We start from the raw sequence: 18,968 nt of genomic DNA, 5'->3' as shown, positions 1-18,968 counted from the left end.
CTAATAAGCAAACTGACGCCATATTTATTGATTTCTCCAAGGCATTTGACAGGGTTCCTCATCAACGTCTCTTACTGAAACTTAGAAATATTAATATCCATCCCTCAGTCGTCAGATGGATCTCCGAATTCCTCACAAATCGCACCCAGTACTCATCTATTAACAACACCAAATCTACCACCTGCACTGTAACCTCCGGCGTCCCCCAGGGAACCGTTCTTGGCCCCCTTCTATTTTTAATATACATTAATGATCTCTACCTCAACATCTCCTCTTCAATACGTCTGTTCGCCGACGACTGTGAAATTTATAGACCTATTAATTCAAACCACGATAATCAAATCTTGCAGAATAACCTCGCACTTATAACTCAGTGGTGCCACAAATGGCAAATGACTTTAAACTTTAATAAATGTAAATCTCTATCATTCACCCGCAGCTCACATGTTTCATCCTTTTCTTATCACCTTTCTACTATCCCAGTTGCTACCTGTTCCTCATATAAATACTTAGGCGTTCACCTGACCTCTGATCTGTCATGGACTACTCACATAAATGCTGTCACTGCCGATGCTAACCGTACTCTCGGATTTCTTCGCCGTAACCTCAGACTAGCTACACCTTCAGTAAAACTACTAGCTTATACGACCTTGGTCAGATCTAAACTTGAATTTGCTTCATCCATATGGTCACCATGGAAATCATATCTAACTAACAACCTTGAATCCGTTCAAAACAGAGGTCTTCGTTTTATTTACTCTGACTACTCCCCATACACTAGCATATCAGGATTACGCAAATCAGCTAACCTTGACTTACTTTCTTTACGTCGAAGGGTGTCACGTCTCACTCTTCTTCACAAAATCTTTTACCATAACAACCATCTAAAAGATTCTTTACTATCACCTCCCTACCGTATTTTCCCTCGTTTTGGCCACTCATGTAAACTGCGCTCGATTACTTCGTCATCTGTCTCTTATAAAATGTCGACTTTACCATCTGCTATTGGCGATTGGAACTCATTACCTGACCTCATTGTAAACATGACTGACACTAACAAGTTTGCTGCAGCCGTCAACCTCCTTCTTTCTGAATTACAAGTATAGGTTACAGCGTGTTTTTTATTAACTATTTTGTTGATGTTTTTATTGTGTTCACTCCCTTGTATAATGCCCCCTGGGGCCCTCAAGGAAAATAAATGATGATGATGATGATACCCTTTCGCAATAGGATTTTTGTAAACATGTTTATTGCGCAATCCTAAGCTATAGAAATATTCAAAATAGAGCGAAATCGGAGGCCGTGAATTTTTATGTCATGTACAAGCCTGTTTGTCGTCCGCACGCTGGTTTCGGAGCTCGCTCCCGGGTTGGTTGCTGAGCGCAAACGCGCTAAACCCCAATGGCAGGGTACGGCGATGAGCAAGACAATCGCGACAATTAGGCCATATTGGGATGTTCACTTCCCGGCAGCGGCGTAGAGTTTCCATTTTTCCGGGGGGGAGGGGGGGGGGGGAGCAGGCTGAGATGTTCTCCGGGGGGGGGGGGGGGGGGTGCTTTCTGCGCAAGCGCGAAAGTACCCCCCCCCCCCCCCTTTGAAGCACGCTATTCCATTTTTCATGTATGTTGTCAATAAAGACAACGTGGACATTATTTTTTTTTACATCCCACTACAAGACACTCTTTACATGGCACGTAAAGAGCGTCTCGGTAAGTATCATGGCCCGGTTCTCACCAGGGGGTGGGGGACGAGCCCCGATGCCCACCTCCGTAATCTACGCCTATGTTTCCCGGCAGAGTTTTGTCGTATCTTCGGCAAAGGCGTTCGCGTGTTAAAAGGCTGTGCATTTAACAGTTTTGGAGAGGCACTCGTTCATTCTTGCATTAGATACCTTTATTTTATGTTTGGTAAACGAGAACAATAAAAAAACAATAAATGATCGCTTATTTTAGACCGTAGTCATCCACTCCTTGGCAATTGTGGTGTGTGAATAGTCGGTTGAATTTTACATTTTTCCTTATGCCGTTATAGGAACCCGTATGAACCGGTCTAAAGGGGTTCGAAACGTTATATTTTTCGCTCCGGGGCTGAACTTGAACCGAACCAAAATATTTGAGCCGTAACCCGAACTGAACCAAAAAGAGTTTCGGTTCGGTACAACAAAATCAACGTCGTCTCATGTTTCCCCGCAGACCACTGCTGTGCTAAGGGGAAAGCACCCTTTCAAAGTGGGATGTTACATACGATTTCTGATTGAAGCCATGTCTCTTTACGTATATTTAATGACCCGCAATATTAGGATTTTAAATTTCTTTCAATTCTAGATTTAACTAGAATAATTGTCTACGACCTAAAATATTGGTATGGACTGCTCTAGGTTTATTTTTCTTTATGGGAACACTTTATTTTGGGATTACCTTTATAGGGCTTCATATCTGTTCGAAGGCACAATCAATAGATTATATTAAAGGCTGTGTCTACAGTGCCATCTGACGGCACTCCACTCGCACCTACAAGTGCCGTCTGAAAGAGTGTCAAACGACGCCTCTATCGCTGCGGAGCTCGTTAAAACACACCCCCGCCTGCGTTCACGCCGCTTCGCGGCGACAGTTTGCGGCTGCTAATTACAACACTATTAATCCACTTGCCCCGTCGTACACGCCGCTTCGCGGCGTCCAGCCGGCAACCAAAGCCCCGCCGTCCCCCATGCACCTCCGGAAAGGAAGTCCCATACCAAAAAACGGTAACATTCGTGTCTTTTTTTTTTTTCGGTGTTAATTGTAATAAAAAAAATGTCGCAAGTATTGCCAGATGCCTCGAGAAAACAAAAAAATTACCGCATCTCCACGTGGTGATTGATGTTGATTGGGGCGAAGCTCGGGTGGTGCTGATGATACTGATTTTGCTCATAGGTAGTGGTGATGGTGCCGTTTTCATTCATGTCAGTAGGAGAATGTGTGGTTTTCTCCTTTTTCCTTTTGTAAGAAGAGAGATGGGATGGCAACTCAGAACCCCCTACTCTTTTTTTTTTTTCTTCTTTTTCTTGATACTGATTTTTTGTCATAGGTAGTGCTGATGGTGTCGTTTTCATTCATGTCAGCAGAAGAATATGTGGTTTTCTTCTTTTTCTTTTTTTTCAAGAAGAGAGATGGGATGGCATCTCAGAGCCCCCTATTTTTTGTCTTCTTTATCTTTTCTTTTTTTCTTTTTTTTCTTTTTTATTCTTGCTCTCGTTGCTGACCTCACGAGCAAGACCTCGTGAGCTCCTGCTCGTGAGCTTACGAGCAGGCGCACGCCGGACGGCGGACGGACATACGGACATGGCTAGCCCCTAAGGAGCTTCGCTCCTAAAACGTTCGAAAAAAAAAGTAAGCCCGCACTTAGGATTGAACCCGGGACCGCTTGTGCATAAGGCAGACATCTTTACCACTAAGCTACGCTAGCGCTTCGAAAACCTCGTTTTGAAAATGCGTTTTATACGAGACTTTCGGACGGCACTTTAACGTTTAAATGAAGTACCGTCCGACGGCACTGTAACGCACTGCAATAGTGCCATTGGACGGTACTCTAGACGCTACGCACATTAAAACTAAGTTAGGTGGAGGAGTGGATCGACACTTTGAAGCAACCTTAGCGAGTTCAATGGGATTGCTCAAGTACGGCATATTTAGCATTCACATGCCGATTCTTGTTATTTTAATTATACTTATAAGCTATTATTGAGGTTCAGTATACAAATAAAAAAATGTTTTATACCTGATTTAATAATTGCAATTTTATCAGACCCTTCTGATTTTTTAACGAAACATTAATTTACGTGATTTAAATTGTTTTATTTTAACAAAATTTCAGTGGGATTCACTATTTGCTTTACCTATGATCTTCTACCGAAAAAAGACTATGCACTGCAGTTCTTCTCTTCTTCATCAATCAGCACCTTGTGGCAGGCTTCGGTGCTCCTACGCACAACTAAGTAGCTCGTCCTATGTCCTGTCGGGCAACTGAAGCTAACAAAAGGTTTCTCAAAACTAAACAAAAAGCGAAGCAGACATTTTGTTTCTTGATAGAAGAATACATGGACTTTAATACAATATTTCGCAGCCGTATTGTTGAAAATGAACTGTGTGCTCGTGCTCCAAAAGTTATCTTAGCTGCTTCAACATGAACTCTCAGCTGCTCCAAGAGCTACTCCAAAATGACTCCGACCAATCATGTGACTGTTGACGTCACGTGACTTGTCACGAGCTCTTTACACCAATCCAGTTTGCCCGCTAAATGCAGTAAAACAATTGATGTCCCGTGACCTATTCATGAAGTCAGTTTCCCCGCTAAGAAAAGTAGGGAAATAAACGTCACGGATATATACACAACTTAATAAGTTTCCCCGGTAAATATGGCGGGGAAACTCTTGTCACGTGACGTGACCACCGAGTCAGTTTCCCCACTAAAATAATAAAGTATATCTTCATCACTTTCTCATACGACTGTTTAATATATTTTTAACCTTGCTTTTTTCAACACTTCAATTCATGCATTATTGATCTTTGAACGTAACGGTCCCTGCCTATATGTTTCCTCTTAATAATGACATTCACAGTTGCTCAGCAGTTTAAACACAAAAAGCAAAGAAAACAAACTGTTTTTTCCGCTGAGAAGTAGCGAAATCTCTCAGAGCCGCGCATTCTATATTTTGATGTTTGCACCATATTAGCGCCCCAATAAAAATATTCTGGAATTTTTATTGAAAATGTGCTGACTCGTGGGCACTGAATAGTTTTTTTTTTATTATTTCACTTCCTGTTGAAATTGTCAACAGAAACTTTCTGATTTTGTGTTGAAATGTTTGTGGTGCCTGGGAAAAAAAGCTGTTGATTTTCCGCTAACTATACGCTGATTTGAACTCCTGACTTCCTGTGGACAGTGTCATCGGAAAGGATGCAAACACTTTGTTTACTTCGTGTTGCAAACATTTAGTTGACTTACTTTAGCTAGGAAAATAGAAAAGCTACAAACTTTCTGTTGTCTTTTTATTGAATATAATACACCTTCACTCTGTGTTAAAAGTCACTTACTTTTAATTAGTCTCTGACAAGGTGAGAACGGTAGGGAGGTGCTTCAGTTGTCCCGCCTCGAGCCTCCTACTCTTGACATCGCTTCAGCACTTCGCGCACCTCCAGCGCGCAGTCAGAGTCAAAGCACGGCGGAAGGCATGCAGCGCGTGCTGAAGGTCAGGCATTCGGGAGACAAGCCCTGCCGTTCGCAATTAGTGACTATAGTGACTTTATTGGTTCAATTAAACTACAATAAGTTACAAGTCAAGAAGTTAGATACAAATGGCCCTCAATGGAAATCACATATCCCTCCGCCACCTCAGCATCGAATAACGTCCCATGGTTTCCGTGACGTTGCAGCGAAAGCGCGAGGAGGGTCTTGCCTTCCTGTATATGTTTGCTTTATCTTTCGACTTTGACTTAGCATTGTTGAAGCCACAGGAGGGAGATTAGTGTTCGCCCCCTCCGATGGAAAGGAATACGACTTTCGGGGATCAGGTTCCCCTTCCGATGGATACAAAGGCTGCTTTCAGGGGCCCGGTTCCCCCTCGGATGAATACAAAAGTCGCTTTCTTAAAACGTAGGACGGGAGACAAGTTGGCATCACCCTGTGGCCAATATCTCTCCTTTGAAGCGGAAGAGGGAGCGTTTCCGGTAACTCTTCCTTCGACTGCGGAGGGATATGAAACGGGCGCTTGTGGGAGGAGCTTCTCCTACCTTCTTGACTTGTAACCGATTATAGTCATCTACTAAAGAAAAGCAAAATAACGATTTTAAAGGAGAGCAACAGCCTTGACTCGCGTCACCCAAAGAGGTGCTACGCAGAAAAGCGATAACATTCCTCCTAGGCGCCGTTTTGTGGAATACGTTTTGGCGACTGTGCCGAAATAAGGTTATTTCTAGCAACGTTTTGTTTTAGAAAGATATGAAGTTCACGCACTTCGAAACTTTCTTTTTTTCTGGACAGAACCTTGAGAAGGATTTCGGTTACTTAGAACCTTAATGCATGCTGAGGTGGTCATGGACCAAATGATTACCTTTAGCTTTCATAAGGCTCCGAGCAGTCTATGGAAGTTTGACTTATGTGTTGAGTGCTGCATGGCGCTTGTGTTTGTGTTCGTTTCTTTAGTGCTTTTGTGATATGTTTGTAGTGCGTTCAAATTGCACAGGCACACAATACCCTCACAAAATCTAAACTAAAATAAATAAAAAAAAATTGCGTGTTTTATTACGTGATTTTGCGGCAGCTTATTCGTAGCAGAGTGAAAATCCGTAATAAGCCTCCTAATATTTCTTGACTCACCAGCTAAATTGTAAAGCATTTTCTTTCTTTTTGAGCGCAGCTCTAAGGTGCTTGTTTCCGGGTTGAGCGGCGTAAGTGTCGGTGCCGGCGTAACCACGCGTTGCATTATGGGACGTTTGCCTGCTAAAGTTAGCTTTGGAATTTTCCCGCTAAATTTAGCGGGGAACCTGACGCCACGTTTTCCTGTCACGTCACCCGTGAACGAATTCTGCCGCAGTAGGAGAGGAGCAGGAAAGGAGGAGGCGGAGGGAAAAAGAAGAAGGAGGAGGGGAAGATGAGAAGAAGGTGAAGAGGAGAGAAGCAGGGGAGAGAAGGAGGAATTGAGAAGAGGAGGAAGGGAGGGTACGAAGGAGGAGGAAGGCATACCCTCCCCTCCGTACACCTCCCCTACCCCTCCTCAAGAGCTGCGCTCTAGTTCAAAACCTTATAAAAGAGAAGGCCAGAACACTCCTCCAGTGACGTCACGGCAGCAGGCTGACGTGCGCCGTTCTATAGCACTGAGCCGAAGACTTCGCGCATAGCTTTTACCTCGGAAAAACGAGGATTTTCGCGCTATTTATTTTTTCTCAGCTAACATGAGAGCTGTGAACGCCAAGTGATTTAAAAGACAAATTTTAGAACTCACGAGAATTAATATAACCTACAATTATTGTGGTGAAACACAACAAAATGATATATTAAGACAGATGTGGTATTTTTAAGCGATAAACTGGGTGGTGTAATTATCTCTGAAGGACCTGTGAGTTGTATATAATAGAGAATACCAATGAAATGGCAATAATCGAAGTACTGAGACCGTTTCATATGAACGAGAGTAACAATCGGGTAAGTGACGCAGAGGCATTCATTTCATTACGTTTTATTCACCTCAAAGGCATCCGAAGACGCATTACATAAGGGGGAATTCAACAATAAAGGACAAAATGTAATTGAGCATAAAATATAGACACCAAAAAGTAAAAGTCACACACACACACACACACAAAAAGACGCTTATTAGCATGGTAATGTTATGATTCAGTTTCACAAATCAAGGTTCACAGTTACTCAAATTGATGGACGTGTTTTTAAATGAAATGGGATTACGCTCAGTTACGAGATGGTTGAGTAGTTTCTTCCAGTCAGCGAGGCAAAGTACTAGGGGACAAAAAACGAAAGTGTTAGTACGGCACTGAAATGGTTCAATCTTGCCGGAATTTTTTTATATGAATAGTTGCCTTTGCATGAGGACGAAACGCAAGCAGCTTGCTGGCCGCAGAGGATTTAAGTCATTTAGCCTTGATCCCTTAGCTTCTTTTTTTTTAGATGTTGCACTGGCACCCACAATACAGTTGTAATTTGGCTACACAGGATTCTCAGTTGAATGTTTTCTCTGCAGTCCAGGATTTTCTTCAGATGGAACTCACAATGGGTTCATCATCGTAGGTGTCATTATCTCCCTTAGTCTCAGTTCGCTGCTTGACATCAGTAATGAATGGCAGCGAGTGTCTTTGATTGAAAAGTTTCAGCTGTCCGTTTCTTTTGTTACATTCTTTTCTTGTCATTAATCGAAACATTCATCTTGGTGAAAGGTGATATAAAAAAACGCTTGTGTGTTTTCTGGTGACAACAGGTGTTTCAAAATGAGCTCCCTCGTATGTTCATTATCACAGGCGTGGAAGTCGGAAGTCTACTTTTTGGCGAGTAGTTCCCCTTTGAGATATGTAGCAAGTCGGCGCTGGCTGGGCGTCACCAATTAGAGAACAACTTCTTTAAATTCTACAGGATTTACACCAGAAACAACAAGCCCTCCTATAACGAGTTTCATTTCGAGAGCATAGTCTTCCTGTGCGAGCAAACTGTAGCCAACTTATTTCCTGCTGTTGATCCGGCCTTGCATTTTTCGCCATTCAAGTTTTTCCAGGTGGTGTAGACTGCACGGCAGGCCACATAGCCCAGGGCCGACAGTGTTTGTCTTATTTTTTCCAGCCTAGTGCCCCATTGCAGGTTTACCGCGCTGCAGGTAGGGCGTCAAGTATCCGCTCGCTTGTGAAGATCTTCCCAGCTTCGATCCTTGCTAGCGGTAGTGATCGTTGACAGTGTGCTCCTCAGCAGTATTCTGTGTTCACCTTCGTAAATGTGCCTTGAAGACACGTGATATTAGAAGCAAGCCAGTTGCCTACACATTCGGAAAGGATCTTCTGAGCTGTCAGTTTTCAGCTTGTCCCATGGAGGCCGTACTGCAGATTGAGTTCATCAAAGCACCATATCTGGGATGTGTATCTGACCACTTGTGCAGGAAAGAGAACGAATAAGGGGGAAAATATATTTAATCCAAAGAAAGGTAATGTAATCGGAAATGGTTAAATAAAAAAGCAAATTCTGTTCTTCAGAGGGCAGCTGAATTGGGTTCGTATTTGAGAGAAAACATTGGCATTGTTTCGATCAGCCATTTTGAACCATGAACATCAAACTTTTATTGAAATTTGATGCACCGAATACTCGATGCACTATGATGATAATAATAATAATAATAATAATACAAATTCGTATTGAACGGGCACATAAAACGAGATACAATTTATATTAATAATAATCAATCAATCAATCAATCTTTATTATACAGTGCCCAGGAACAACCCTGAGGTCTTGGTGCTGGTACACTGGTGGATAAAAAAAATACATTGTACACATCTCCGCGGAAAATAAGATACATTTTTAAGTACAATACTAGCCAGTACACGAGTAATTCGTAGAATGAGATAAACACGAGGCAGTAACAGTAGACACGGAATACAAGACCGTAGGATATCAAGTGCACAACCAGAAAACACGCCATAAAGATGACGAAATTCAGACATAACAGAGCCGTTCAGCAATGCTCATCCTGCACGGGCAAGTTTTTAATAGAAAGGACAAACGTCCTGTAGCAAGGGTGGAAAATATCAAGTATTTCCGAGTAATGATTCAAACGCTGTGTCATTCTCACAATTGTGTTTACCAGACTAAACGTTCTAGAAACATAAAAAGATGACAGAAGACGAGTGGGCACACGTGGGACCCTAAGGCACAGTTCAGATAACAGGCTCGGAGAATTGATGAGTCCATGCAGCGTTTTAAACAAGAATAGTGAGTCGGCGTTCTCCCGACGCCGGTGCAAGCTAAGCAAACCAACACGCTCTAACGCAGACTCACATGTTAAACAGTGGACATCCTCCTTTATGTAGCGATGTTTGAAGATAGAAACAAACTTTTTTTGCACACGTTCGATCTCCAAGGAGTGACTTTTAGAAATTCCATTCGAAACAACTGAGGCATATTCTAACTGCGACCTGGATAGCGAACAGTATAACGTGATAAAAGCCATAGGGTTTTCGAACTCCCTGGTTAAGCGAGAGGAAACACCCAACATTCGCAATGACGAGTTAACCAGCCCACCAACGTGATCAGAGAAACGCAACCCAGAATCAACCATGACTCCGAGATCTTTCATCACACTTACTCGAGACAAAGTCTCTCCTTGAATATTACATGCGAAAGAGATATTGTGAGTGTTCCGAGAGAGCGTCATGACCTTGGTTTTGGACGGGGTCAAGAAAAGGTCGTTTTCAGAGCACCATCGGTAGAAAGAACATGCATCTTCCTGGAGCTTAGCATAATACTGTTCAGTAACTATTTCTCGATAAATTTTTATATCGTCAGCGTATTGCAGGAACAAAGAATTTAAAACAGCAAAAGAGACGTCATTTACGAAAATTGTGAACAGAAGGGGTCCTAAAACAGATCCCTGAGGAGCGCCAGAGCGAGTCCTGTATAACAAAGAGTTCATGTTGCTCACCCGGACATACGCCTCTCTCTCTCTGACAAGTAGCTCTTTAACCAGTCATGTACTGAACCGCATACTCCATATGAGGAAAGTTTGGATAGAAGAATATTGTGATTAACTACGTCAAAAGCCTTACTTAAGTCAAAATAGACAACATCTAACTGACCTCTGTTACATATCACACGAGATGCGGCAGACATAAAGCTAACAAGATTAGTAGTTGTTTATCTGCCGCTAATAAAACCATGCTGATTGGGAATTGCTAAGTTTAGAAATTTGAAAGAGAGGAATTTATGGACGACCATTTCGAAGAGCTTAGAAAATGGAGAGAGAAGAGAAATAGGTCTATAGTTACAAATATCACCTTTTTTCCCCGACTTTAAGACTGGAAAAACAGCAGCGACTTTCCACGTTTCAGGAAAGGCGCCCAACGTTAACGAGTTGTTACATATAGAGCACAGTACCGGCGTGAATATGTCGTGATACGATTTGAGAATCGCAGAGGGAATGTCGTCGGGCCCTATTGATAATGCTGCTCTCATTTTCTTAATACAGGATCGTACACAGTCCTCATCGAAATTAATGCAATTTAACAAGTCACCAAACCCATCTAAGTGAGGCAGCGCAGGTGCAGAACGCTGCGTACTATCTCTGTAGACGGACGTAAAATGCTCAGCGAACAACTCAGGCACGGACTTCAAATTTCTCTCGTGATTATCCAGAACAATCTTCAACACGATATGCCTCCCAGAACGTGAATTAATGTACCTCCAGAGTTTCTTCGGATTATTGGCAAGATCTGATTCCGCTGAGCAACGATGAGCCTGGCGGTCGCGATCTAGGATTGTCGTACATTGCTTTCTGCAGTTCTTCAATTCTACCTCCCGCTTTAAAAGGCCACTTTTCTTAAACTTCCTGTGAAAGAAGTCCTTTTTTTCAGTAGTGTCTTTAGCTCACTGGAAAACCAGTTAGGAAAGCGAGATTTAGTAACTGTCCTTAACGGAATAAAAGCATCCATGGCCCCCCGAACAATTCTCGTGAAGAGCATGACCTGGTCATTTACATCAGGCGACTCCAAGATCAATGTCCAATCAAAACTCGTGAGGTAATGATGCATCCCGACAGGTTATATGAGGTGTGCGGCGGAGAACCACCAGAATGAGCACGAACAGAGGAATTTTCGAAATAAAGTACTATATCAAGTGCAGGATGATATGTATCCTGACGAACTAATGGGAGTTCACCCCGTGCAACACGCACACTGTCCATTATTGAGAAGCATAAATCTAGAGCATTAAATTGGTGATTCAGAACATTATTGTGTTGTGTGAGATTTAAGAAAGAAGAAAAGTTTAAGAGCTTGGTGCCGTTCTGCCTGCTGTAAAAGTTGTCCGTAAAAACATCAAACTGCGGCCAGTTGACTCCAGGAGCATTAAAATCCCCCAAGATTAAGAGTTCGCATCCCTGTAAGTCATTCACTGTATTCTCTATGCCAACAAGAAAACTATGAAATTCATATGGCGGTGCCTGGGGAGGGAGGTAAAATAAACCGATTAAAACGCATGCTCCCTTTGCAGCCTCAACCTCGACCCATAAGCTCTAGGGAAATTTCTCTAAGTCTTCGCGTCTCCTAGAAGCGGTAGCGCCTGTCGACTGCTACCAACACTGCACCTCCCGTTCTGCTCCGCGGGGTAGAATCACGATCGCGGCAGTGCACCTCAAAACGATGAGGGAAGTAATCGGAGGAGCCGATGCTAGAACACAACCATGTTTCAGTTAAACAGAATATAAAGCAATGGGATAAGGTAACATTAGAGAAAAAGCTTTCGGCTTTTGTACGCAGGCCGCGAACGTTTTCGTAAAATAAATCAATGTGACTCATCGTTAGTTTATCCGATCAAGGGCAAATAATAATAATAATAATAATAATAATAATATTCTCCATAGAGCTACGTAGTGAGTGGTGGGATTCCTTGGGGAACATGAAGAGCTCCAGCTAAATTTTTAGTATATCCCTCTATTATTTGTATATGTAAACTGGTCAATGAACCATATTCCGGCTAGCCTGCACTCCAAACCACAGTTCAAAGACCCGCTAAAATTTAGGTCTTACTAAGGAGTTGTAGCGGATCATTTCTGCGCAACGGTGACGATCCGCAGAAACGACAGGATGTACATGTTTTCTTTTTCATTTACTATACCTTGCAAAAATTATATTCAAAAAAGAACAAAGAAAATTACTACTAGAAAATTAAAAAAACAAACAAAAAGAAACAAACCAATGATAATAAAAATTAAAAAGTTCTCACCCTGCCGTGCCGTGAAAGAGCGAGATCTTCCCGTTGATTCGTTGTAGTCCACGCTTCCGTACTCATCCTTGCAGAAACTTAAATAGCAGATATACAACATTTGTACGGCATGATAGCATTGATAGCACCAACTCTGGATAGCATCAAACCGACCAAACCATCGAATGGAAACGTAGTAGATACGAGAAGGTTGTGTCGTATTCCAAAATGTGCTCTATCACGCTCGAGAGTTGAACTTCCGACACTCGGCGTGCGAAAACCTACTCGCGTCTAGCGTTGTTCTTGTTGCTTCCACTGGCCTCACTGTCCCGTGACCCAACCCGCAGGAGTAGCTCAACAAGGCTTTCGAAGAAACGAACGCGACAGATGACTGTTGGGGAGAAGAAAAATATAAAAAGAAACGCGACACCGTAACGAAACGTTTTTTTTTTTTGTTTTTTTTTTATGCCGCCGCCTCTTTTGTAGAGGGAGAGGGGAAGTAAAAGAGAACGTGCATTTCAAAGAAGCCAACTGTCATTGGGAGCCTTGCAAAGAAGCGCACTACCAGTTTAGCCCTCTCATAGAGATGCTCCTTGAAGGGAGAGAGGGAAGCGCTTTGGGCATTAAGATCCAGATTTAGGTGGCGTTGTCTAGTTTCGCATTACAGATATTTGCAAACGTGTTTCACTTTTTAAACGGGTGTTGCTTTTCAATTTAAAAGCTGTAGCTGCAACTGAAAAGCTAGAGAAAAAGCATCTTGGTGGTGAAACAATTTCTGTTGACCTTCTTTTAAAAACTGGGCCAATATTCAAAAGAAAATCACAAAAAAGCTAAAGAAAATTGGGTGAAAATCTGATGACACTTAATAGCGCCTGGTGACTTTTTTAAACAGATTTTGAACAAAGACCACCACAGGTTTTGTAAGAGTGCCAACAGCAGAAACTGAATCATTCATTTCCTTTCGAGATCACGTGTTTCACCTTCTTCCCTTTCCTTCTTAACTTAACTACTGCACTCGGACGTTTTTAAGAAACTACGTTGAACTCATTCCTGAGGTGATAACACAATTTAGAAGGACACTGCGCTGCTAGCCTGCTTGCATTTCTTCATTAAACAAGACTAGAGCAAGCACACTGTCGTCGCCGTGTCGCTGGAGTATCGGGATTTAATCCCATCTCACACTTCTGGGGAAAAGGGTAACTCTACACGTGCTCCGCTGTGGAGGCGAAGGAGGCATACACTTGTCAGGAGGGAGGGAATGAGTATCGAAGTCACAAGGACGGTTGCTTTTTTATATGCAGACCATCAGCGACGAAGCGTTTCAGTGGGTAAAAAACCAACAAATCGTCATCCCCTTTCATAACAACATTGAAAGACTTCGTTTCTAGCACTACACGGATATGTCGTCACACAAAGTTCTCACGGTAATGAATAAATATTTAGATATATTTATGGAACTAAATCTCTTCTGCAGTTTAGTTTGCATAGCTCATGGCGCTTTTGCAACCGAGGCGCCATGCACTGAGAAATAGACAGGCAGGCCAGGGGAAACATGCTGGTGTGCAAAAAGTTATGTTTACGTGCGTTTCGCACCTTAACTCTGCAAATGACAGCACTCCTACTTCAAGTAGATGTTGGGAAGGTGTCTTGAGCCGCCTCAAATAGTTTAAATCACAATCTAAACCCTAAGACACTGAGAAATAAAATAACTGCCAAGACGTCACAGATTCTCAAACGCAGCTTACTTTATTCATAAGGAAACATAAATTTATTTCCACGCACACAAAGAGAAACGAGGAAAACAAAAATACATGCCGCCGCAAAGATGGCAAAACCGAGCCAGACTGAGTGACCTGCACCCACACACCACACCACCAATCTACCCGACAAGATAATTGAAAACTCCATCAAGACTACGTGAACCAAGCAAAAAAACGCACTTCCGCCACCCCTCTCTGCTCGACATATAGCTGCACTCCTTATTTCGGCCGTCACTCTCGCGAATTTGGTTCTCATAATCCTGTTCTGGGCTGTCGCGACGTTTACGTTGGAAGCGAAAGGTTGTGACGGATTTTCAGCCAAGTTAAATCGAAAACAAAATAGGAAGCAACCTGGGACCTGTACCGCATTTTACCATTTTGTTTTCTCTAGTCGCAATTTGGGGAATATGATTACTCTATTATAAATTATTCGCCTAATAATTGAACGGTCATCAGAGTCACCTAATTGTTTTGCGCCTTTGAGAGGAACCAATTAGACGTCTCTTTATTTTGTTTTATTGTAAAATACATAGTAGTACATACATACATACATAGTACATAGTACATACATATTGTAAAATACATACATAGCATATTTTGCAATATGCTGACGACATCAAATTGTTTAGGCAGGTCTCATCCATCTATGACTGTGAAATGATACTGGAGGATGTTAATGCTGTGCATCATTGGTGTTGCCGCAATTTGTTAACACTAAATCCTAAAAAAACTGTAGTTATGTCCTTTTCTAAGAAACTGGAAATTGTAAGTTTTTGTTATTATCTTGAGAACCTACCTCTGCGTAGGGTTGAATGCACAAGAGATCTAGGAGTATATATTGATTCATCTTTGTCATTCAATGAACATGTTTCCAACATCACAAATGCTGCCTATCGGACGCTAGGTGTTATTTCGAGAATAACACGTGAATTCCCTTCGTCAGCTTGCATATTCATTTTGTATTTTTCATTAATACGTAGCAAGCTTGAGTTTAGTTCTGTTGTTTGGAATTGTATTGGTAATGCAAACCAAGCAAAAATCGAAAACGTGCAGAGACGTTTCTTCCGTGTTGTATATGATCGCTATATTGGCCGCAGTGTTTATTATGAGTATAACAGGCTTTTACGACGATGTGATTGTACCACACTAAGCTCGAGAAGACTTGAGCGCGATCTAGTTTTTTTGTATAAATGCGTTCATGGTTGCATTGACTGTTCGACCCTTACATCAGCTATTAGCATATATGTACCGCGAGTGCTCTTGAGGGTTAATCCCACTTTCTCAGTTCAAAAAATCAACCTCTCCAGTCCCATGAACCGCATCCAACATTTTTATAACAGGTTCAGTACAACCAGCATCGACATCGACATTTTCAACTCAAGTGTTCAAGCGTTTAGGTGTTCTCTGGCTGATATTTAACTGTTACCTATTTCCTGTTCCCCCATAATAGATATTAGCTGTTGCATGTGCTGTTGATTTCTTATGTGTGTTTCTTTTGACTCTGTGCATCATTACATAGGCTACTCGCCGTTCATGAGCACGAAAAATAAATGAATGAATGAATGAATGAATGAATAGTTTCCGTGTCATATTTGATTGTTCTGGATCCAGCTGTAAAGCGGGAGTTTCAGGAATTTTATCGCGTCTTTGTCTTGGGGTAAGTTATACGAAGAAGTAACGGGGTCAGTACCTGAAGTTACAGCACCCTGTGTATGCGCACATGCTTAAATGTGTCACGCATTCTTATTCGGCGACGCAAAGAGTCAGCAAATGCGACAGCAAAATAAGGTTACGTAACTCCCGCCTTGTTATCACAAATCGATAACGCAGACGTAGGAAAAGGCATAATCCAGGCAGAATTCCTAAATGTATACACATCTGGAACGCATTAGTAGCACAGATCACAAAATTGCTTTTCATCTGCAAACGCTAGCATGAACCAAAACTTTAGTGCAGCAATCACCTCTTGAAGTGATTATTTATGTTTCAAATAAAGTTACCATGTGGTGCGTGAAACTATTGTTGTTTTCGCCGTCTTTCCAATTAATCCATTTTGTTATATTAGGCGATCATCCGAAATGATAGTCTGCACAGTTATAAGAGAGGTGATAGTCTGCAGAATTATAAGAGAGGCGAAGTGATGTATAATTGTCCGTTAAATATAACGTCATATCTGTCCGCGGCTTGTGAGACATGTTACAAAAGAAAGATAATCTGTTTACAGTTACTGTCTCTGTGTGAGTGAATGCGCGATTGCATCGGCTAGGATTTAAGGAGTGAAGAAATATTAGCGGAAGAGCAGTCAAAATCAAGATTTGGGCAAATCATGGTGAACGATTTAATGGGGGTTTCTCAAAGCTTACCGATTCTTTTGCGAAGACGTAGACCTACCGACCTTTTTTAGAGTCTGTGATATGCACTCAGCGAGCTTCGCAGTGAGACATACCTTTAGGTGAACTATGTATGTAAATCTTAAACCACATGTTAAATTATGAATAGGCTTAGGCCATTTCATTATTTTCTTCTCTTTTTCCCAAATGGCTGAAACTTTAGGTGAAAAATGCGGTACGAGCCTTAACAAAGGTGGACGAATAGTTGGAGGACGGAACGCCACAGAAGGGGAATTTCCGTGGATGGTAAGTGTACTCAAACGGGAATGAGGCGTTGTTTTAACGCTGTTTCTGCCGTCTGCCCGTCTAATAAGCAGCTTGAACAATTGCTTTACTGTTTTAAGTCTTGAGTACGATACTCGGACGGTTCTTCTTACCGGTCACTGTTAAGTGTCGAAATGGGCAGAGGCTGACCAACGATGTCTGTACGAAACGGAAAAAAAAAACACTGAATGAATATTAGTCATAAAAATATTTTGTATAACTCACTAGGCAACTACAATATAAACGACAAATTCAATCTCCCACAGCTCCCATATAATCTTTGCTGTTTCTCATTGTTTACTCGTAAGTTATAAAGGAGAAAATGCGTGTAACTGCGCCCAGCCCCTGGAATACAGAAATCATGTTCACACATCTAACATGAATTATGTCTCTTATTTTGTAGGGAAAGGAGAAAGTGAAGAATAACTGTAAACTCACTGGCCATTTAGATGCTCAGAGTGGGATGTCTTTACGGATCTTGCGTCGTGATTTGTTCTTAAGCTCATTGGATAGGTAATAAGGTGCTCGTCACTGCTATGTTCTGCGTTTCTTGAGCATAAGAATCTTATCCCATGGCGAGTGTCATCTTATCGCTCTACAGGCGATGACGGCTTTTTTTGATTGATGTTAGCCAATTAGAAAGCCAAAGAACGAAGCAAAATACGTGATGATAACAAGCAAAGCCCTAGGCTTCTTGTGCTGCCAGGAACTGTATTTTTTATATATCGAAGTACCAGTACATCGCGTAGGACTATACAAATGTAAGATCTCCTTTTTATTTCTTAGTTAAATAAAGAAAAAATCGGAAATGTTGGCCAATATGAAGACATGGCTGGCTACTCCATGTTCAGTTCATCGTTAAAAAAAAAATTAGAATATCCCACATTACCCTGTATACATCCACCTTCCATCCTCCCTCCAAAGCTTTCTACCGCAAAAAAATAAACAGTCAATTATTTGGTAACATTGAGTCCACTTGAAAATTCACACTATCATCAGACAAGTTCGGTCTTTCACATTTGACATCCCTTATCACACCACAATTCTCAACGAGCATGTAAAGTTATTCAATTTCATTCAGTTGAACAGATATATACAGCCTTATATAGTACTTCCAATTTTAATAGCTATTTACAATATCAGTTTCTTTCAGGACTTGTTTGATTATCGCAAATGCCTATTTCTCCGAGCTATGGTTAGGCCACGGTCCTACTACCTTGTGTAGAGAAAATGGTTAATTCTCAATAATGTGCAGCCGCATTTTTAGCCGTGATCGGGTTTGGTTGATGCGAAGGCAATCGATGAAATGATGTTATATTTTTCTTTGTCTTCTGCCCACATTCGTAGCTAGGGTAATTTATTAGTTAATTTTTAGCATAAATTCATTTGTGTATGCTACTCTCAAACGTAAGCGGTGTATTAACGTTTCGATCTTTCTTGGAAGGTCATTTTGCATTGGTAAAATGATATTTGGGTCTACTTAATTGATTTATTGTAGAATTTCTACCTCGATCATTAAATCATATATCTAATCATATTTCTTTAGGGCGATTCTCTCCTATATATTTATGCCTTTACTTGTATAAGGTATAATTTGCACCCTGCACAAGTGTGTGCGTTTTCTGCAGCCTTGTCCGCTTCCATATTTACTTGGATGCCGCTATGGCCTAGGATTCATTGTTACCTGATTGCATGTCCAGAATTTAGGCAATTATTGGTAGCTTCTATAATTCTATAAACGAGTGATGAGTTCGAGCTTTTAAGGGTTCATTGCATTGATAGCCTTAAGTGCTGCCTGATAGTCAGTCCATATAAGCCACTTGATTCAACCGCGTGTCTCTCTTATATGCTCTACCGAAGAGATGATAGCATGTAGCTCTGCCAGTTTCGATGACTTTCTGTGGGAAGGTCGGTATGAATTTTGGTCTCTAAGTGTTGGTATGAAATATGCCGATTTTAATCCGTCCTCCTTTGTGGATCCATCACTATATGCATGTATATGATCAGCATATGTTTCCTCAATGTGTGCAAGGGTACTTTGAGCAATAACCAATGCAGTCGTTGTTGCTTTTAGTTTGAAATCTGGTAGATCTATTTTGATCTCTGG

The 18,968-nt window shown here is 41.6% G+C and overlaps 1 protein-coding gene across 1 annotated transcript in view; it reads left to right on the top strand.

The window, feature by feature from the left end:
• LOC8037455 (chymotrypsinogen 2-like) overlaps nt 1-18,968 on the top strand; it is a 41,505-nt gene that overhangs the window by 11,544 nt on the left and 10,993 nt on the right. Inside the window, exon 2 of the mRNA XM_040215253.1 lies at nt 16,761-16,843. Within this exon, the coding sequence (XP_040071187.1) occupies nt 16,761-16,843 (83 nt within the window). The remainder of the gene's footprint in view (nt 1-16,760; nt 16,844-18,968) is intronic.

Source organism: Ixodes scapularis, unplaced genomic scaffold (assembly GCF_016920785.2).
Source record: "Ixodes scapularis isolate PalLabHiFi unplaced genomic scaffold, ASM1692078v2 PGA_scaffold46__3_contigs__length_2488377, whole genome shotgun sequence".
Taxonomy (NCBI): Eukaryota; Metazoa; Arthropoda; class Arachnida; order Ixodida; family Ixodidae; genus Ixodes; species Ixodes scapularis.
This window is presented reverse-complemented; position numbering and strand designations above follow the sequence as displayed.